Below are 22,360 nucleotides of genomic sequence, written 5' to 3'. Positions count from 1 at the left end.
GTGTAGAAGATCATGGAATTTTTCCTACTTTTACCAGCCAGAGCTTTCTCATATCCCCTCTTTGCTCTCCTAACTGCTTTCTTAAGCTCCATCCTGCACTTTCTATACTTCACTAGTGCCTCCGTTGATTTGCTCCCTTTGTACTTGCTAAAAGTATCTCTTTTCTTTCCCATCCTATCCTGGGGAGGGTGGCATGATGGCAGTGCTGCCTCACAGCGCTAGAGAGCTGGATTCGATTATCACCTTAGGTAACTGTCTATGTGGATTTTACACATTCTCCCCGTGCTGTGGTTCTGTTTCCTCCTACAGTCCAAAGATGGCAGGTTAGGTGGATTGGCCATGATCATGTGCAAGATTATGGGGATGGTGCGCGAGAGTGGACCTAAGTAGAATGCTCTTTTGGAGAGTCAGTGCAGACTCGATGGGTCACATGGCCTCCCTTTGCACTGAAGGAGTTCTATGGATTGATTTGCAGGTGCTGCGAATAGATCTTGGTAACCATTCACTTATTAACAGGTAAATAGCTAATGGAATGTTGTTTACATCATTTGAAGGGCCCCTGGGGTGGATGAATTATGAGGGGCACTGTGTTTGATCCTGACTAAACAAGTCAAGGGACATCTTGTAAGAAGAGACAAAAGAATGCCTTATGCTTTGGGTATGGATGATGTAGTCAATGGGAGGAGCCAGGTCAGTCTGAAAAGTCAGTTGGAACTCTCATCTGAACAGAGGTGTTTCAGTATGCTCCTGAAAGGTCTCTCTCCAAAGATTCTACATAGAAAAAAGCAAGTAGAAACCTGGTTTTAATTTTATTCGGGAGTGGTATTTAAAATATATTGATTTGCTTAATTATTATATAGTGGCAGGTTTAGGAAGTTAAGGTTTTCTCTTTTACTTTTGTTTAAAAATACTTTTATTAAAGATTTTTCATTTTACAATAAATGTTACAATAAAACCCACATTACCAACAGCAGATGATACATAAAAACCCTAACCAACCATACCCAACCCATCCAACAAGGGAAGGAACAAAACCGAAAACAAACAAACCGGGACATCCCAAAAACTCGCCCCCTGGCTCAGCAACAGACAGTGCCAATTTCCTTAAAGTAGGTAATGAATACCTTCAACCGACCCCCTAACAGTGTACTAACTTTCTCCAGGTACAAGAATTCCATTAGGTTGCCCAACCAATATGAGATGCTGGGCAGAGGCGAAGACCTCAACCCCAGTAGAACTCGCCTCTGGGCAATCAGCGAGGTGAAGGCAAAGACATCTGCCTTCTCTCACATCTGCAGCCCCGACGGGTCCAACACCCCAAGAATGACCAGGCTCCAGACTGATATTCAGAATCGCTGACATGGTGCTGAAGAAGGAGACCCAAAAGTTTACCAGTTTGGGTCAAGACCAGAACATGTGTGCGAGATTGCCGGCCCCCCGGAATACTGCTCGCACCTGTCTTCTACCTCCGGAAAGAAACCGTCCAGTTTTGGTCAGGTGCACCCTTTGTAATGCCTTAAGCTGGATTAGACCAAGCCGCGCACAAGAAGAAGTGAAGTTCACCCTACGAAGGGCCTCACTCCACACTTCATCATCCACTATAGGTCCTAACTCCTTCTCCCACTTTGTCTTCACCCCTTCCGCCAAGCCTGAATCCTCAGACACAATTCGGCCATAAATACCAGACATGCTACTCTCCACCGGCCCTGCCAGTGAAAGGATCCCTTCCAACAGAAACGCCCGCGATGCTACAAGAAATATTGGGAAGGCCACCCATACTAAATTCCTTATCTGGAGGTACATGAACGAGATTCATCCTACAAGCACAAATTTCGCCTACAATTCCTCCAAGCTGGCAAACAGTCCCTCTATAAACAAATCCCCAAATCTCTCAAGCCCCTTCCCTTCCCACACCCCAAACGTGACGACCAATCTCAACGGCTCAAATAAGGAATTAGCACAGATAGGGATCATCCTCGGTATGGATCCAAGCTTAAAATGCTGCCTGAATTGTCTACATATTCTTAAAGTGGACATGACCACTGGATTTGTGGAGTACCTAGCTGGAGGAAACGGAAGCGCGGTCATCACCAGTGTGCCCAGACTAGACTCCCTACACAACATCGCCTCGATTTGTCCCCATATGAAACCTGGTTCACTGCACCACCCCAGCATCTTCTCAGCATTGATTCCCAATAATAATAAAGCAAATTCAGGAACAGCATGGTGGTGCAGTGGTTAGCATTGCTGCCTCACAGCGCTGAGGACCCAGGTTCGATCCCAGCCCCGGGTCACTATCCGTGTGGAGTTTGCACATTGTCCCCGTGTTTGCGTGGGTTTCGCCCCCACAACCCAAAGATGTGCAGGGTAGGTGGATTGGTCATGCTAAATTTCCCTTTAATTGGAAAAAAAGAAAATGAGGTACTATAAATTTATTTCAAAATAAAATAAAATAAAGCAAATTCAGTAATGCTAGGCTTCCCGAATGCCTATCCCTTTGATAAACTACCATAACGGATGGCCTAGCTCGCCCACATTCCCTAAATTGAAATTGTCCGCCCATATAGAAGGATGCGATCAACCGATTAACCCTCACAAAGAAAGATTTAGGGAGGAAGACGGGAATACATTGAAACAAAAACAAAAACCTTGGAAGGATATTCATTTTAATAGACTGGACTCTGCCGCCAGGAGAAAGTTGTCCCACCTTTGCAGATCGGAGTTAATCTTGTCCACCAGACTTGTGAAGTCCATTTTATGAAGCAAGGCCCAATCACGGGCCACCCAGAAACCTGAAGCTAAAGCTGGCCAAGCGAAAAGGCAACACCCCCAAATTGGCTCCCCTCCCTGGGAGGGTTCACCGGAAAACATTTGCTCTTTTCCAAACTCGACTAGTAACCCGAAAATGAACGAAAGCTCCTCAATAGCTGCATTATATCACCCATAGTGAGGGCAGGGTCCATAACATAAAGCAACAGATCATCGGCATATGGAGACACCTTGGACTGGATTCTCCGATTCTGAGACTAAGTGCTGAAGCAGGCGTGGGAGCGGCAGCATAGAGCACCCGGCTCTAGCTGTGGATACAGCCGGAGAATTGCCGGATGCGTGGCCGCGCATGCGCACAGCAGGCCGCCGTGCAACGTGACGCCGGATGCGCGCGGACCCAGCCTGCCAAATAGTGACCCCCTTTGGCCAGGCTGGCCACCCCAGAACCAACCCCCCCACCAGTGCCCCCAGCCCTGCCAAACCCCCCCCAACCCGCGGATCGGCTCCCCACTGACTGTGGCGGTGCTGGACTTAGTCCGCAGCCGCCATGCCGAGTTCCCGAAAATAAATACCATGAGTGACCGGCACCATCAGGAACTTGGCCCATCGGGGGCGGAGCATTGGAGGAGGGCCTCAGGTGACGTCCTGAGGCCGTCCATACGGTGTGCTACGTACTCTGCGAGTACGCCGTTCTGGAGGGGGCGGAGCATCGCAAAAGCGGTGCCGCCCCCGATTTCAGCATCAGAGACTGGAGAATCCTGGCCCCTACGTTTCATCCCTCCCCTCCTTATCCCCTTCCACTTACCTGAAACCCTCAAAGCTATGGCTAAGGGCTCAACCGCTAGCTCGATTTTCTCTTTTCATTGACAACTATCGTAACTGTTAATTGTAAAGCTAGTTTTTTGTTATTAATATGGTTAATTCTGTGCTTAAATGAAAGTTTGTTTTAATATAAAAAATACCTATTGGTCAGTATCGCTCCTGTGGAGGAATGTCTCCACCAGTAGGAAAAACTAGAACCCGAGGGCACAGCCTCAGACTGAAGAGGTGATCCTTTAAAACTGAGATGAGGAGGAATTTCTTCAGCCAAGCGGGTGGTGAATGAAGAACTTGTCGTATGAGGAACGGTTGAGGCCTCTGGGTCTGTAGTCGTTGGAGTTTACAAGGATGAGGGGGGATCTTATTGAAACTTACAGGATACTGCAAGGCCTGGGTAGAATGGACGTGGAGAGGTTGTTTCCACTTGTAGGTGAAACTAGAACCAGAGGGCACAATCTCAGACAAAAGGCACGATCCTATACATCAGAGATGAGGAAGAATTCCTTCAGCCAGAGGGTGGTGAATCTGTGGAACTCTTTGTCGCAGATGGCTGTGGAGGCCAAATCACTGAGTGTCTTTAAGACAGAGATAGATAGGTTCTTGATTAATAAGGGGATCAGGGGTTATGGGAGAAGGCAGGAGAATGGGATGAGAAACATATCAGCCATGTTTGAATGGCGGAATAGACTTGAGGGACGAATGGCCTAATTCGGCTTATATGTATTATGGTCTTATAACATTTCCTCACAATTTTGCAAATAGAAAATAGATGGGTTCTCATCCAGGATCCAAACATAATGCCACATGCATTTAGCATTACTTCAAAACCCCTTTCACTGACTAAATTTCATATGTAGATGCACCCTATTGTTTACACGATTTCCAGGGAGGCGTTTTTACGTAACAGTGCTGATTGGAGTCTCTGTGGGCAAAGTAGCTAACAGGACTCACTTTCTCCAAAATGGTATTTCAAATTACGGTAACCAGTGTCAAAAAAAGTGTGAAACAAATTCTGAATTTTCTTTGCCGGGGTGTCAGGGAGCAACTATCTCTGAATCCTCTGGTCAAGGACCTTTCTGCTGCTCATATTCTCTTCAAAACTTTCACCCTCTTGGCTGACTTTTTAAAGTTGAATAATATAACTTTTCTAATTAGCATTACAATAATATTTCATTACGCTGACTTCCTTCTTCCTCAACCCTTTTCCTAAGTATTTCCTACAATCAATTTGTAGCAAACAGAGTGAATCCATAGACTGTTCCAGACATGGGTGATGTAGTAACTTTTTGCATTCATTCTGTGGTTTTAATATTAGGAAACCATTAAGGCACTTCAGAGGCACATACTAGCACAATTACTGGCATTTAATCAAAAGAGGAAATATTAGGACATGGGGCGAAACGCTTGGTCAATCTTTTTTAATCAATTTAGGAAATGTGGGCGAGCTAGGCCATCATTTATTGCCCATCCCTAGTTGCCCTTGAGAAGATGGTGATGAGCTGCCTTTTTGAACCGCTTCGGTCCATGAGTTGTACGTAACACTCACAGTGCTAATGAAGTAGGTTTCAAGGAGGGTCTGAAGAAATGATGAGAGGTTTTGAGATGGATGTCCAGTTTTGGGCCAAGGTGATTAAAAGTCAATGGTAGGATTAAGGGAGTGCAGAATTGGGGGAACAGAGATCCAGGAGGGTTGTGAGGCTGGAGGCAACAACAGGAATGAGGCCAGGCCATGGAGGAAATTGATCACAAGAAGAGAATTTTAAAATGAATGTGTTGGGGGCACCAGAAACAATGCTACACAGCGAGCACAGTGATGTTCGAACTGATGCATGTTAGAACCTGAACAGCAGTTTTGAATGAGCTCGGGTCTATGAGGGTGGAAAACAGGTGGCTGGTCAGGAGGGCACTGGGATAGTCGAGCCTGAAAGTAATAAAAACATGGATGAGCTTTTAGCAGCAGATAATCTGCGGCAGTGTGACGTGTTATAGACGTGGAATTAAGTAGGCATTCTGTGGCATACGAGATCGGAAACTCTGCTCAGGGTCAAATGTGGTTAGTTGCAAACAGTCTAGTTCATCTAAGATGGTGGCCAGGGGGGATGGAAATAGTAGCGAGGGTTTGTGGCAGGGCATGAGGATGATGGCTTTTGATCTTCCCAATATTTAATTCCAGGAAATTCCAGTTCATCTGTGACTGGAGGATATAGGACAAGCAGTGTGACAAGATCGAGGCAGTAGAGATTATGGTGAGGTTCAACAGGGTGTTGTTAGCATTCAGGTGGAAGCTGAATCCATGGATGGAATTCCCCCTTGCCGCCCATGGTGGGTTTGGTGTAGGGCAGGCGCAGACAAACTAATGGGGGCCGAAAAGTTGGAAACGCATCGGTGTAAAGTTACGTTGCAATATTCCTAATGCCGAGTTCGCTGGCAGGTGGCACAAATGCCATTTTCATTCATTTGCATCTCATGAACGCTCATTAAAACAGCTGCCCACTGGCATCATGTCAAGCCTTCCAAATTTTGTGACAGGCCAACGGGAAATCACATTGGTGTCAAAGCCGATTGCTAAAGAGTGGTGTGCACAAGTCAGACCTCAGTTCACCAGAGACTTCAAGATGATTGTAAAAAAGCCATTCTGCCATAGTGCTGCACTGCTCCTGATGTGCTGTTCACCAGTCTTCCGGGGCAGACAGATTCCTGCCCACATCTCCATGCTGAGCCGAACTTCATGTACAGCACCGTGTGGCTGGACCCATGGGCCCTCCTGTGTCACCGAGTCGGATCAGTATCGTACCTCGGGTTGGGGAGTACATGGGTCTCCTTCCCTGTGGTGCCACACACCAGCATCTATCTAGACGGCACTGGACTGAGGGGCATATACAGCCACCACAATAAAGGTCCGAGATTAAACCAGAGTTGGAGTGCGAGGTGTTATTGGGGGTTTTGTGGCCTAACAAAGACAAGCAGGCAACGTGGAAGGAATGAGGGTGAGGGGGTTGGGCGAGGGCTCACGATGGCAGATAAAGGGGCTAGGAGGTTGATGAAGACAATGGGCAATGGAAGGTAGAAAGAAGACCAAGGGGGTGGAAGCTGGTCCCCAACAAGGCTGCATGGAAAGCTCAAAGGGATACCACATCATAGGATGGTAGGGGATTGATGAAGATTCCAGAGGCAGTAGGTAGAGGTTCACTTGGGGCTTGGACACCACGCAAGTAATGGGCTCAGGGTGGGTGGATGGTTGAATTGAGGAACGGCCTACTTCTTGAGGCTGCTAACCTTTTGCTTCTGGGTTGCTGACATCCTGCACAGTCTAGCAATGGCAGGAGTGCTGGAGAGAGTGTTATGAGTGTGCAGGACTAGTATTTAGATATGACGCCAAGACCTTCAAACCTGCCAGCTGAGGGTGGGTGGACAAATCAGCTGCCCCAGGTGGTTTGGAGCAAAACTTGGCTATGCATAATTAATCAGGTTCCAAGCGCAGAACCTGGCACGGGATCCCGCCATTCTGGTTGGCGAAAGAGGGGCACTGCTGGAGCTGCCCGCCACCGCATCTAATCTCAAGATGGATGAATTCCACCACATGTCTTTGGATGATGTCGCTGGTATCAGCATGAAGATGAGAAAAACAGGGACCCGGGATAGATCCATGAGGAACTCCAGAGGTCATCTGAGGGTGCAAGGTGCCTAGTCTGACATAGGCTAAAATATTCACATTTCCATCTGTCAAAACTTCCTTAAGTAATGTTGCAAGGCCACAAATTAGCAAAAAAACTTTATGATTTCTGGGAAGCAGCCAATCAGTGTTGAACATGGCTGATTAGTCTTCTGTTATTGCACCACTTTTTACTCACAATGATGTTTTGTTGAAGTTAGCAAAAAAAAAAATTTTAAACATGTGAATTTTCCTTTAATTCATTCATGAGATGTGGGCATATCTGGTTGGGCCAGCATTTTTTGCCTATCCCCAATTTCCATTGACTCCAGTTTTGTTAGGGCTCCTTGATTCCATAATCACTCAAATGTGACTTTGATATCAATACAGTCACTCTCATCTCACCTCTGGATTTCTGTTATTTTGTTCATGTTTGAACCAAGGTTGTAATGAGGTCAGGAGCTGAGTAATCTTGGCAGAACCCAACCTGAACATCAGTGAGCAGATTATTGCTAAGGAAGTGCCACTTGATAATACTGTTGATAATCCCTTCCACCACTTTACTGATGATCGAGAGGTGACAAATGAGGCGGTAATTGGCTGGATTGGATGTGTCCTGCTTTTTGTGAACAGGACATAGCTGGGCTATTTTCCACATTGTAGTATTGGGCCAGTATTGTAGCTGTACTGAATCAGCTTGGCTAGATATGGCAAGTTCTGGAGCACAAGTCTTCAGTACTATTGTCAGAATATTGTTTGGGCTCACGGCCATTGCCTGTAAAAATATTCAGCCTCTGAACAAAGGGAGCAATTTGAGGAGGTGAGATGTAATTTCAACACCCTTCACAGTTATATAGTGGCTTTCATGTAATAAAATGCCCAAAGGTGCCTCACAGGAGCATTATAAAACAAAATATGGGCGCGATTCCTCGGCCGCGCCTGCCCAGCCACCGGAATTTCCCACCTGAGGTCAACGTGGTCCCCGTCCCGTCTGTGGCGATCTTACGGCGGGAGTGGCCAAAGAATCCAGCCCTATGTTGAGCCACATAAGGAGATATTGGGTCAGATGACCAAAAGCTTGGTCAAACAGGTAGCCTTAAAAGGGTAAGTGAGGTAAAGAGGTGGACAGTTGGAAGGAGGGAATTCCAGAGTTTGGGGCTCAGGCTGCTGAAAGCATAGTCAGGGATGAGCAAAGATATCGCGGAGGGTCGTGGGGCTGGAGAGGATTACAGGGATAGAGGGGACAAATTCATGGAGGAGTTTGAAAACAAGGTTGAAAATTTTAAAGTCAGCACTTTGTTTGACTGGGAGCCAACATAAGTCAGTGAACACAATGGTGATAGTTGAACAGGACTTGATGCAAGGTAGGACATGGTCAGCCGAGTTTTGAATGACCTCAGTTTCTGGGGAATAGAATGTGGCAACCGGTCAGCCGTGCATTAGAATAATCAAGTCTAGAGGTAACAAAGGCATGAATGAAGGTTTTAGCAACAGATGTGCTGAGGCAGAGGTGAAGCCGAGCAATGTTATGGAGGTGGAAATGGCGGGTCTCAGTGATGATATAAATATGTGGTTGGAAGCTTCTCTTGAGGCCACATAGGACACCAAGACTGTAAACAGGCTGGTTTACTCTTCAGACTCATGCCAGGGAGAGGGACTGAATTGTTAACCAAGGAATAGAGTTTGAAACAGGGATCGAAAACAATGGTTTCAGTCTATCCAAAATCTAGTTGAAGGAAGTTTTTGCCCATCCAGTACTGGATGTCAAATAACCATCTACAGGAATAGTGCCAGAAGACTGGAGGATAGCAAATGTTGTCGCCTTGTTCAAGAAGGGGAGTAGAGACAACCCCGGTAACTATAGACCAGTGAGCCTTACTTCTGTTGTGGGCAAAATCTTGGACAGGTTTATAAGAAATAGGATGTATAACCATCTGGAAAGGAATAATTTGATTAGAGATAGTCAACACGGTTTTGTGAAGGGTAGGTCATGCCTCACAAACCTTATTGAGTTCTTTGAGAAGGTGACCAAACAGGTGGATGAGGGTAAAGCAGTTGATGTGGTGTATGTGGATTTCAGTAAAGCGTTTGATAAGGTTCCTCACGGTAGGCTACTGCAGAAAATACAGAGGCATGGGATTCAGGGTGATTTAGCAGTTTGGATCAGAAATTGGCTAGCTGGAAGAAGACAAAGGGTGGTGGTTGATGGGAAATGTTCAGACAGTGAGAGCCTTTTTCCTCGGATGGTGATGTCTAGCACGAGGGGACATAGCTTTAAATTGAGGGGAGATAGATATAGGACAGATGTCAGAGGTAGGTTCTTTACTCAGAGAGTAGTAAGGGCGTGGAATGCCCTGCCTGCAACAGTAGTGGACTCGCCAACACTAAGGGCATTCAAATGGTCATTGGATAGACATATGGACGATAAGGGAATAGTGTAGATGGGCTTTAGAGTGGTTTCACAGGTCGGCGCAACATCGAGGGCCGAAGGGCCTGTACTGCGCTGTAATGTTCTATGTTCTATCTGATAATTTTAGAGACAGAAAAGGAGTCGAGAGAGGTCATGGTGAAGTAGAGCTGGGTGTCATTAGAGTACACATGAACACAAACTCTGTCCTTTCACATGATATTGCCGGGGGCAGCATGCAGTTAAAGATTGGAATGGGCCAAGGCTGGATCCTTGGGGACAAGAGAGGAAAGGGTGCAGGAAGGGGAAGTGCATTCCATGTGATTCTCTGACTGGGGTTAGACAGTTATGAGTGGAACCAAGTGAGAGCAGTTTCACCTAGCTGGGTGACAGTGGAGAGACATTGGAGGAGGATGGTGTGGTCAACTGTGCCATAGGTTGCGGAGAGGTAAAGAAAGACGAGGTGGGATAGTTCAGCTTTATCACAGAGGATGTTATTTATGACATTGTGAAGAATGGCTTCAGTACTGTGATAGGGCAGAAACCTAATTGGAGGGATTGAAACATGGAGTTCCAGGAAAGATGGGCATTAATTTGGGAGGCGACAACACGTCCGAAGGGCTTTGAAGAGCAAAGGGAGGTTGGAAATGGATAGTAGTTTGCAAAGACAGTGGGGTCAATGGTTGATTTTTTGAGAAGAGGGATGATGATGGCAGATTGAAAGAAAAGAAGGCCAACACCTGACAAGAAAGAACCATTTGCAATAATGTCAGACACTTTAATTTGAAATCTAGCACGTGTTTCAAACCACTCAACCATTTACTCTCATGCTATTTGGGTCCCTCATAATCAGATTACAGGCTTGTAATCATTCCTTGCTACTCGTTCGTTCTGTATGTTGTCCGCCAGTGTTAAAGCATAAATTCCTGCACTTCACGTCTCAACCTTTGCCCTAAATTGCTTAAACTCAAGCTCATCAATATTTATATGCAGCCAGCTGCCCTTGTAAATGACCAATGTTCTGACCAGTCTTGTTACCAATTTCCATGGTTAACGTACTACATTCTCAGGAGAGCAATCAATTCTCATGAGAAGCTCATTTCTATAATGAATGTCTGCCACATACTTTATTTAAAGAGACTATAACATGTGCATTGATACCATATCACACTTGTACCTACATGTCAGAGGCGATGAGAGATTTGTCCCTGTTAGTAGGGCACAGAATCTCATCTCAACGTCTTCAAACTACAACAGTACTCCAGGGATATGATTGTCAATGTGATTTTTAACCATTTGAAGATGAAGCAATTTTCAGTGTCAAAGGAAAATGATAGCAGAGTTGAGACGTGTAATCATCCAGCCTGGTTTTCTACCTGTGGTTGTGCAAGAGTGAGCTAACAGTTACTCACAGAATTTGTGTACACAAGGACATTGCTCATTGACCTCATCCCTCATTCCTCTTTCCATGTGGAAAATAAGAAACACCATCCAGAATTTTCAAACTACTGCGGCAAATTACATCAAACTTTAATTGAAATATCTGTATTCCAGTATTTACTGCACCATGCAGCTCTTAGAGTTCTTGGTAGCATCATTTTAACAAAACGGGCCCCGGTCTTACCTTTTCATTCAGTTATGCACCTAATAATGACACAATCATTGACAAAGTAAATTACGCAATGCCAATTTTAATAATTATAGTTATAGTCAATTTTATTCCTGAGCCATCTCTATTGAATTTACTGTGTTCATGTAATCACTCTATTCTGGTCTTTTGAAATGTATGGTTATGGAAGAGTACAGAAATCCAATTTAGTTGTATACTCCATCTTAACTGATGTTATTCCTTGGTAAGAATATCTCTTCATTTTCACGTTTGGTATTTCAATGCTTTCACTGTTGCAGTCGAATAGAATTGCATGCTTATCCACTCTTGTGGATGTTCTTGGTGGAATGAGTGCACTCATTCAAGAGTCAACTCAATAGAGTTATGTTAGAAGGGAGCTACATTTGACACATGTGAAAAATAGTTTTTACTGGCTGTGAGAGAATAACCTTCAGTGACAAATTAAGCAATAACGCCCTTTTGCTGTATTGGGAAATTGAGGATAGGCTGGACAATTGAAGGATGAGACCATAGGTCCTGTCCTTCAATTGTCTGGTATACCTGAATTCTCTGTGGCTGCATATGTAAAAACATGTTTCCGTTAAATTGTCATAGCCTCGATGTACTGAAGAGACTGCTGAGCAAACTGATCTATTTTCTTGTGGCACCACTTTCACCTCAGCTCACCGTCTATCGAGATTGAAACTATGGCTTCAAACCAATTGGAATTGTCCATGAATATAATATTTTAAAAATCTTGAAATTTGATCTTACAATGCAAATTTACTAAACTACTTCTGATTGGTATATTTTATACATATATACACTGTCAAAGCAATTACTAATGGATTTTAAGTGGAAAATAAATAAAATATGAAACTAATGCTATTCTAATACAGCACAAAAACCATTAGCAATCAGATATATAGATCAACTGTTTCTCCTGAAAAATGATCTAAAGGTGGTCAACAGAGATATACAGAAAAACCTCATGAGAACTGAAATATTAATGTTATGCTTGTTACATTTTTATTCAACATTGCCTCTACAAGATCGTACACCTTGATATTAATCTTTCAGTGCTCATCTCAAGAATCAGTCTATCAGGCGAAGTGAAGTTCTAAATCTTAAAAAGCCATCACTCTGTAAACTTAGCTTGTTTGAAAAATAAAATGGACTTTGAAATATTGGTAAGTGACTATGAGAAATGTGTCCTTTTCCATCTGGTTGTCAGTGTTTAATGGTAAACCAGAATGCATATGGGGCAGTCCAAGCATGAAGGGCAGTAGGACACTCATGCGAAGAGCTGCTCTGTCCTTCTGTGAGATCTGAAGCCTGTCACTTCTCTCATCCAGACTGTCAGCCTTGAGACACTATAACTAGCCTTACCTCTGTGTTGTACACTCCATATATCAGGAAGATGAAGAGACCCTATAAAGACAAAAGGAGGGGAAAAAGCTGTTAACTGTAATCATTTTTTTTCACTCGCAATTCTGAAACAAAGTTTGCCAAGAATAAACACAAAGAGGCTTTTGCGACTGACAAGGTCAATTTTTATTTTTCAATTTCATGAACCGGAGCTCAAGTATCTACCACAGAGAAAAGCAGTACTTTACAAATCTCTGCTCGCCTTCATTGATGGGTACCAGGACAATTGGGGTCCTTGAAAAGAAACTGGTCCCATTGAAATTACCACCACAATTAGTACAACCAGTTTTGATGCAGAACCTCATCAGTATGAATAATATTACACATGTTGCATCATTACAAATTTAAACCCAGTTCACAGTAACACAAAACGTGCAGCATAAATTTTGCTGAAGCTGCACACATTCAAGGTTTTGCACCATTCTGATTGTCAGTTCAGCTCTCCTGACAGCACTGTTGTCTGAAACATCAGGTCAAAGGTTAAAGCCCACTCCAGAGCCAGGATTTTAAGGATGGTGGGGTTTGCTTTCCCTCCATCCAAGAAGTCAGCAGAGATCACATTCTCGCTGATACTGCCTTCCCTGCAGTCATTTAATGCTCCAATAAGTATTTTTCGAGTGGAGGTGGGATTTCCATCCCTCCCTCGAGAGGAAGTCCCACCTCAAAGAGCTGCGAGCCATTTCAGTTGGTCAGTAGCTTTCTAGTCCCAACAGCGTGAGAAACTGCAGTGGTTGGGACTGGGAGTATTAACAATGCCCAAAGTCTAAGTCTCAGAAGTCCAGGACCAGGTAGGTTTGTGGGGTGTCTCAGGGCAGGGTTGGGAGGTGAGGCCCAAGGAGATGGGGAGAAGGGATGGTGGGGGTATTGGTGAAGAGGTTGGGGAGAAAGGGAGGACATGCAGGAGCCAGTTCTCTTTGGGGCCAGCCAATTGCTCGAGGCCTGAACAAGCTTACATTTCAGGCTGCCCTCATGCTCCTGAACTCTTCCCACCTGCCTGAAAACTGAGGCTTGGTGTTAAATGGTCCTTAAGTGTTCATTCCGTAACAGCCTCCCCGAACAGGCGCCGGAATGTGGCGACTAGGGGCTTTTCACAGTAACTTAATTTGAAGCCTACTTGTGACAATAAGCCATTTACATTTACATTGACATTAATTGGCCGCTGAAGAGTTTCAATTGGGGCAAGGGCATCCCAGATGGCTAAGACCTCCATCCCAGCGCAAAATTGAGGAGTGGCCGGACAGGGGGAGTTTGGTGGGAAGGCCATCCAAGAAATTTTACAGCCATTCCTTGCCTACAAACATACCAGTGGGTGAACATAACATTCTGCCGCAAAATTTCACACATATTCAACTACATTCGAGGGTGTCAATTTAGTGCAGCATTGTCGGAGTGCTACATTGTCTGTCATGGTACCCTTTAAATAACCTATGAAACACGGGCCTTGCTTACCAAAGAAGATGGGGAAAGTCACAAGGCATGAATCAAAGAAGAGCAGGAAAGTTCCTGCAGAATCCTGATCAACCAGCACAATCAAAAAAACGAGTCATTCATCCCAACCCTACACAAATTAATTATAGTGATTAATTAAGTACTTTAGAAAATACACTATTTAAATACTCATTTAACTTCAGCTGTGAAGTCTCGCACCACTTTGTTTTCATGTCAGTGTTTAACTATTGTGTGTAAATGTTATTTTAAATTTTAAAATCACCTTGAAAATTTTAACAAAAACTAACAGAACTGTTTGCTCTTCACCAACATTAGGTATCTGACTGGCACCACATGAGCAGTTTGAGGAATGCTAAGGCAGCAGAATAATTTGCACTGCCTGTTCGCACCACTTTGAAAACTGTACTCATGTAAAACCAGTCTGTGCCATATCATGTACTGGAACAAATGAGTACAGGAATAGGAGCAGGCTATTCAGCCCCTCCAGCCTGTTCCATGCCAAAATTAGATCATGGCTGATCTTTATCCTAAATGCAGCCATCTACCCCTTCTCCAAATTCCTGAGTGCCCTGGCTTGCAAAAAGCTAATCAATATCAATTTAAAATTATTAATCCAAACAACATCTACTGCTTTCTATAGGGGAGGGTCTACCCTTCCACCACGTTGTGCATAAAGAAGGGTTTCCCAATTTCTTTTCTGAATGGCCTTGGCTCTCGTTTTACCGTTATATCCTCTTGTTCCAGACTCCATCAGGAGTTTCTGCCTACCCTTGCATTTCCTTTCAAAGTCCCAAATCAAATTACCCTTAAACTCTCGATATTCCAGGGAATACAAGCCGAGATGATAGATAATTGTTCCTCAAACTAACTCTTGGAGCCCTGGTAACATACCAGGAAGTCTGTACAGCATTCATTTCAGGGCCAGAAAATCCTTTGGTGCATGGTGCCCAGGATTGTCTGTGATACTTTAGATGTGTCTATAACCAGGGCTTTGTATAACTGTAGCAAAACATCCTGGTTTTCATACCCCAATGTATTGATTACAAAGGTCAAAATTCTATTAGCCTTTTAGATTATTTTTGCACTAAATTATTACACATTATTGATCTTTTGCATGTACCCTGAAATCTGTTTGGACTTTTCCTATTCCGAATTTTCCACTGTTTCAAAATTACTTGGGTCCATCTTCCTTGGTCCATAATGGATGACCTCACACTTGTCTAGATTGAAACCCATCTGCCACTGTTTTGCTTCCCCATTTAATCAATCAATCTCTCACTGTAACGTTATGCTTCCATTTATGTTTATTATGTCACCAATCTTTGTATTATCAGCAAGGTGGATATACATTACTCAAGTCTGTTATCCAAGTCATTATTAAATATAGTAAATAGTTGAAGCCCCAGCATAAATCTTTGTAAGACAACAGTCAGATTCTTTTAATTCAAGTATATACCCATTATCCCAACTTTTCTATCATCTAACCAATCGCCTAATCAGGTCAATAATTTGCCTTCAATTCCATGAGCTTTAATTTTAACAATAATAGAACTCCCATTTAATAATGTGCTACTGTACTATATTATGAACATGTACCCACAAAGAAAATTGCAAAAGTCAAAGAATATTTACTATTGAAGAAATAACCAACTGAACAAAAATGGAATCTAGCTTTGGATAGAAGGCTGACTCTTATATTAATGTATTGTGGGTACATGTTCATAATATAGTACAATAGCACATTTTTAAATGGGAGTTTTATTATTGTTACTGATGATTCTACTGACTATTATTTTAAAGAGATTCCTCTTCAAATGATAGAAGAATAATTGCGCAATCAGGACATGTAGTCTAATGACTCCTAATGTTAAGGATTGGTTTAATTAAACACAACACAAATCGTATGCCACATTATAGAATGCTATCAATAGGTACCATATATTTTTTCCGATCATTCTTTCATTAGAAATATTTCCAGTGTATTGAATCATCACTTTCGGGGAATTTTCCCAGGCCAATGGAGGTAGTTTCCAAGATAAACAGGGTGGGAAATTCCCAGAAAGTGGCTTCAATTCAGGATCTCAACATGACCCCACAGGCAGACAGCTTTCCCCTGGGGTGGGATTGCAGGAGAGCAGGGTGCCTCAATGGGTCTGGTATGTGAGTACATTAGAGGTTCAGGCAGTTAAGGCGGCAATTAAGATCTGTTTTAGCCCTGCATCCTGTATTCCCCACCTACGCAAGCTGTTTCCCGGCTTGTAAAAAACTCACTGTTGCCACCAAGGTGAGGAAACAACATCTTCAGTGAAACTAACAATCTTGGGAGGCTTTGATCAGTTCCACTGAGGAGCTGCAGCCATGGTCAGCTGAGAGGTTGATGTTCAAAGTACTTATCTCAGAGTGCTTGACAGGTGGTTGGAAGACACTTCATTTATGCAGCACTTCACTCATCTTCAGCTACTCACTCGTGCTGTCAGCCTTCACCACGGCACAGAAACAGTTTACGCAGCTCCATCTTCCACCTCTGCTGAGGGTCAAGAGCAGAGACCACAGCATCACAACAGCTCTAGCAGCGGGAACAACAGCAGGAGTGGCTGTTTTTTCTTCAGCTGCAGCATGCTCTTCCACAGGCAGAGAATTAGGCACTGAGATCCAGCTGGAAAGAGGCAAGACTCCTATCTACAGTTGAGGATAGCAGGACCAAGATCTCCTTACCAGTGGACCATGTGGGTATGCATTGAAATGACCGTGAGGGGTGTCACTGGAGGCCCACTCTGTAGTGATATCATGTTTGTGTTGTAATTCACCGACTAACCGCCAGGAGTCTCAATAGTATTTAAGTGAATGTTAGAGTCAGGTGACCTCAACCTGACTAGGGAGCTGGGAGATAGGTTGCCAGTGCATGTTCATACTATTATCCATCTGTTGTTTGTATATATTTGCCCCAGTTAATGTTAATAAATTGTGGAAGAGAAGTTAATGAGTTACCAATTTGGAAGCATGCTAGGAATATTAACTATATTTTAACTCTGCTTTTGAGCAAAAATAAGTAGTAATGTAAACTAAATACAGCTTAGTATTTTGTACTCTGCATTATTATGATAATAAGTTGTTATTCCGAAGGACAACAAAATACGTACTCGAATTGTTTTAAACCAAGAGCAAAATATTCATATTTCCTCTTTCGTATGTTCCCAAGCTTTGTCTCTTCAAAGTTGTTTATTTCAACCTATAAATATAATGGTTTTTGACTGCATAACTCAGAGTGCAGTGCCTTGGCTTTGCAGCTGTAACACTCTCTCTCCACAAGTATATTTGTGTAAATAAATTTCCTTAAATCGAACCTCGAGGAATTTGTCTTTATTATGATTTCCACGACAAATTGGCGTAGTCGTTGCAGTTTCCCTAATTTAACGGGAAGTGAACCCCGAAACGAATCTCTAAACAGGACTCACTCAACTGAAAGGGAGAGAGCCATAGCGCGACCCCAGCTGAAAGGGGGGTCTGCGGCTCGGCAGCCTTAATTACTGGCAAGTGACTCATGCTCGGAGAGTTATCTTAATTAATAAATTAATGATAGCTGCATGGGAAGAAAAAGGTGCCTTAGAGACTAACATTTTTTTTTAAAGACTTTGAGGTTCGTGAAAATACTCCCTGTAGCATTTATAAATGATTTCCGCGGTCGTTGTTATTGTTATATATATGTTCTAAAGTATTTTGCAGAAGGAACGATGAGCACTAAACTCAACACCCCCTCACAGGTCGTCCCGAAGCCTCGGTAAAGATATCCGGAGCGAGAAAGAAGGTGAACTCCTTAAAGAGGACAGATAAGGGAGTCAAAATGAGTAAGAAAATGAAAAGAAACAATCGTAAAGCAACGGAATGAGGTAGGAAAACCTATATGTCCCGCATAGGAATCTAATGAAGCTGACCCCCTTTCGGGAAAAAAAACAGGGGAGTAAAAGTAAATAGAAGATTAAGGTAAAAGCGTAACAGATGAGTTCCTGGAGAGAAAGGGAATTAAGATTTTCTGTAGCCGTGAGATATGGCTAACGGTCAACTGTGATATTTGTGAGCTGTGAGAATCTGTGTGTTTTGTTTAACCAATTAATTTTAGTCAAAGCATGAAGTGGGTTGTATTTTTTATCGTCTGTCTTTGTGAGTCAGAGATTATAACTTAAGTGATTTCTGTTGAGATTTCTCTAATGAACGGAAATATTGGAAATTACAATCAGTTTAAAAGAAAGTGCCTTTACGAATAAAAGTAATTGAATAGGAATAAGTTTTTAGATTACGTGAAAAGACGTAAATTGCATCATGCCAAGTTCTCCGTCCCTTAGATTCTGCAGGAAACATTAACCATTTCAGTAGACAGTTGATCTTTTCTGAATTGACAAAGAAAAAATATACATCTCTAAGAATAGCTAATGATGTGTTGGGTGCTCTGGATCCGTGGAACACATATAGGCCACCAACACTTAAAATAGTGCAACACGATTTTATTAAGTTAGAAACTGTTGAACATACTTTCACTGTGGGTTAACACGATGTTAGATTAAACTAAAGACCTATGCCTGTCCGAACCAGTCTATGCACTCAGCACATGGTGAGGGTCTGTGCTGTAAGCTCTGTTCTTGTAGGAGGCTGCATCCCGAATGAGCGGGAACTCTGATGCCCCCTGTCTTTATAGTGAGTGTGCTCTACCTGGTGATTGGCTGTGGTGTTGTGTGTGTTGATTTGTCTTGCTGTGTGTCCATCAGTGTGTGTGTATCTGCACCATGATATACTGGTGTATATTATGACAGTTAATGCCTATAAAATCAATCATTGGAAATTTACTTAAATGTGTGTTACTTATAGCCCCCTCCCAGGGGATGTTTTGCTGCTTCCAAAATACTCTTATGGTGCATCTTTGTCAGCTTTGAAGCTTTGGGATTGCAGTCCCACCCGGCATAAATGGGGGATGGGTTCCCAATAATGATGATCATTTGAATGAAGGAAATGAGTCCCTCGAACACTGGTTAGCAAATAGAGGGAAAGAGGCTATCATGCAAGGGGCCAAGAAGCATTCAACCTCCAGGAAGGATGTACCGTAACTAGCGACACCTGACCCTATTAGGCAGGCAGACACTCTGCAAATTAGGAGTGGTAATACATCGCATTGATAATGGAATATTTATAGAACTGTCTCAAATATGAGCTCATCAGCTGCAAAATTTAATAACATCTGAGCCCACGCCCGATTACTCTGTGTCTGTGTTTTATGCTGGCAGCTGAACGTTAACCCTTACAGTACCACTGTTAAAACAAATTTTGAAAACTGCAGGAAGTCTTACAAAAGATTAATGATCCTTGGGCACAGCGATTAAAACACTTGATAGAGTCCAGATGAGAGAATATAGTGACCCATTGCACACCTTGGTATGCTCGTGAGGATGAGCGCGCATACAATTTATAAACGCAAAGTCACTTAGGACAGCAGACATCATTGCATGTCACTCCTTTTTATTTTTTGGTGTTGTGGGATTAGGAATGTTAGTACAGTTGACCTATAGTCAGAGGGACCTTTTTAGGATGGGTTTAACTTCAGAACCCCATTTAACATTGGCCGCAAGACATCCCGCTAAGGCAAAGCAAATAGGAGAAGTGATCAAAGAAGCCAAAGGAAAAAAGTAATACATGGGATTTATATTGAAATGGACAGACAAAATTGCCTGATAGAATTTTATGGCAAACAGGAGGGCAAAGTGACCTGGAAAGAGGAGCAATGGCCCGCTACACTTGAAAGACAACAACCTCCCCGAGAGAGCCATCATTTACTCCCTTCAATCCTGGCCCAGGTACTGCCACATCTATGGCCCAACATAAAGATCATTATGGAAAAGTACATCTGCCCCAGCACATAGGGTGCAGTTACAGAAGAACGTTGCCCTTACCTACTTAAAACTATACAGGTTGGCACCGGAAGCAGAAAAAGGGATAGAGAGAGTGATCAATGCACTATTACAGCAAGGGGTGCTGAAGAGAACACAAAGCCCCTGTAACACCCCTATACTCCCCATTCCAAATGTAGGAAGACCCAACGAGTGGTGGTTTGTGCAAGATCTTAGAGCCATCAATAAAATTGTTATCACTATTGCTCCATTGGTACCGGACACAAATATCATTTGTCTTCTATACCACCAACAACGGATACTTTCTCAGCCTTTTTCTCCTTACCATTGCAGCCGGAAAGTCAATATCTATTCGCTTTGCATATCAGAATTAACAGTATTAAAAGAGACTTGGACAGGTGCCAGTTGTCTGCAGGCTCAACATTCCCTCAATATGATGACAATTTATTGATAGCCTCAAAGGGAGGGCTAGTTTGTCAACAGAATACCTTTCTGTTATTATCACATCTGGCTGAAATAGGGCATGGGATCTCAATGGACAAGCTGCAATTCTGTCAGGAGACAACAGTATTTGGGATTTCAGCTGCAATAAGGACAGCGGAGGCTTGGGTCTGAAAGCGTACATGCTGTAGCAAGGGTACCAACTCCACGCACGAAAAAGGAAACCTTTATCTTCCTCAGAATGGTGGGCTATTGCAGGCAGTGGATCCCGGACTATAGAGAGATGGACGCAGTACTGCACAAGGCTACCCTACAGGACGCCCCTTCAGTTGTTACTGGATCCCAGAGAGGGAGCAAGCATTTTGTAATTTGAAACAAGCCATGATTAGCGCCCCTGCCTTGGGACTTCCTAATTTCAGCAAGCTCTTTACTCTTTATGTGAATGAAGCAGGGAGATTTGGCAACAAGGGTCCTGGTGCAAGAGCACTGAGGAGGGAAAAGACCCCTTGCCTATTACCCGGTGTGGTAAACCGTATGCCAAATTGCTTAAGAGCAGTAGCAGCCAAAGCGGCCATAGTAGAAAAAAAGAAATCATCAGTTTTGCTGCTGCTTAATTCATCTGCAATGCAGCATTTTACTGCGGCTCGACACACTGGGTATGAAGTAATTCTCTCTGAAACCAACTTTACCTACAAGCGAGCGCCAGCTGTCAACCCTGCTACACTCTTACCCGTGCCCTCGGAAACAGAACATATGTATGATCATGACTGTTTACTATTGGTTGAAGCCACCACAACCTCTTGACCTGATTCAACAACGAGAAAATCCAGACATCTTTTTCACCAATGGGTCAGCAAACCGACTAAATGATATGATGCTCCTGGCCAGTGATGCAATAGTAACTCCATTCGAGATAGTGGAAGCTTTTGCTCTGCCTTTGGGAATGTCTGCTCCAGCGGCCGAATAGTTTGCCCTTACGAAAGCATGTATTCTAGCTAAAAATAAAACAGTCAATATTTATATGATTCCCGATCCGCTTTTAGGGTAGTACATGATTTTGGCCAATTATGGAAAAACAGGAGATTCATAACTTCCTCTGGCCAACCTATTAAACATGCTAAATTGGTTTTAAATTTACTAGATGCTGTTCAGCTGCCCAGCAAGATAGCCGTTTGAAAGTGTGAAGCGCATACTACTGCAGACAATGAAGTCTCATGCGGCAATAGATTTGCTGATAAAATAGCAAAAAAGTGGCTCTCAAACAGCAGCCACAACTACAAGCTTCTGCAGTTGAACTTCCATCCACAATAACAGAACCAAAGTTAAAACAGGCACAGGAGCAAGCCTCTCTACAGGAGCATCGCTCTTGGCTGAAAGCAGGTTGCTATCAAGACAATTTTGAGAGGTGGATAAGGGCTTTGAAAATAAACCAAACGTATGAAGCTCTCAGAGAAATTATACTTTTGGAGGAGTTTAAAAATTCAATTCCCAATGCAGTGAGAACTCATGTGGAAGAACAGAGGGTTAAAACTGCGAGACTAGCAGCAGAAATGATGATTATGAATTAGTTCATAAATCAAAGTTTGGTTTCCGACATCAGTTTCAGCCTGTGAGGGATAGAAACTGGGGACTTGGGAAATACTCAAGTGGTAAAGGTAAAGGTGATCTGATGGGAGATAATAAGGAGAGTGTCAAAAGTTTCAAATGTTTTCACTGTAATAAACTAGGCCATGTAAAGTCATTGTGTTGGTGGTTGAAGAAAAGCACTGGGAAGGATGATGTGGGGTTTGTTAAAGTGGTAAAGGAAAACCCAGGTGAAGCGAAGGAGGTGCAAAAGATTGTACAGCCTGATCAAGAGGTTATTGATAAGAAGGTGCCAGATCTTTTTAAAG

The 22,360-nt window shown here is 43.3% G+C and overlaps 1 protein-coding gene across 2 annotated transcripts in view; it reads right to left on the bottom strand.

The window, feature by feature from the left end:
* Positions 1-22,360, bottom strand: part of LOC140426535 (adhesion G protein-coupled receptor D2) — a 582,807-nt gene that overhangs the window by 346,141 nt on the left and 214,306 nt on the right. For both annotated transcript variants that reach the window (XM_072511425.1, XM_072511424.1), the window contains exon 21: positions 12,646-12,687. In XM_072511425.1, coding sequence (XP_072367526.1) covers positions 12,646-12,687 — 42 coding nt within the window. The remainder of the gene's footprint in view (positions 1-12,645; positions 12,688-22,360) is intronic.

The sequence above is a fragment of the Scyliorhinus torazame genome, chromosome 7, assembly GCF_047496885.1.
Source record: "Scyliorhinus torazame isolate Kashiwa2021f chromosome 7, sScyTor2.1, whole genome shotgun sequence".
In the NCBI taxonomy this organism is placed as follows: domain Eukaryota; kingdom Metazoa; phylum Chordata; class Chondrichthyes; order Carcharhiniformes; family Scyliorhinidae; genus Scyliorhinus; species Scyliorhinus torazame.
The sequence above is the reverse complement of the archived record's forward strand: the minus strand, read 5'-3'. Positions and strand labels throughout refer to the sequence as shown.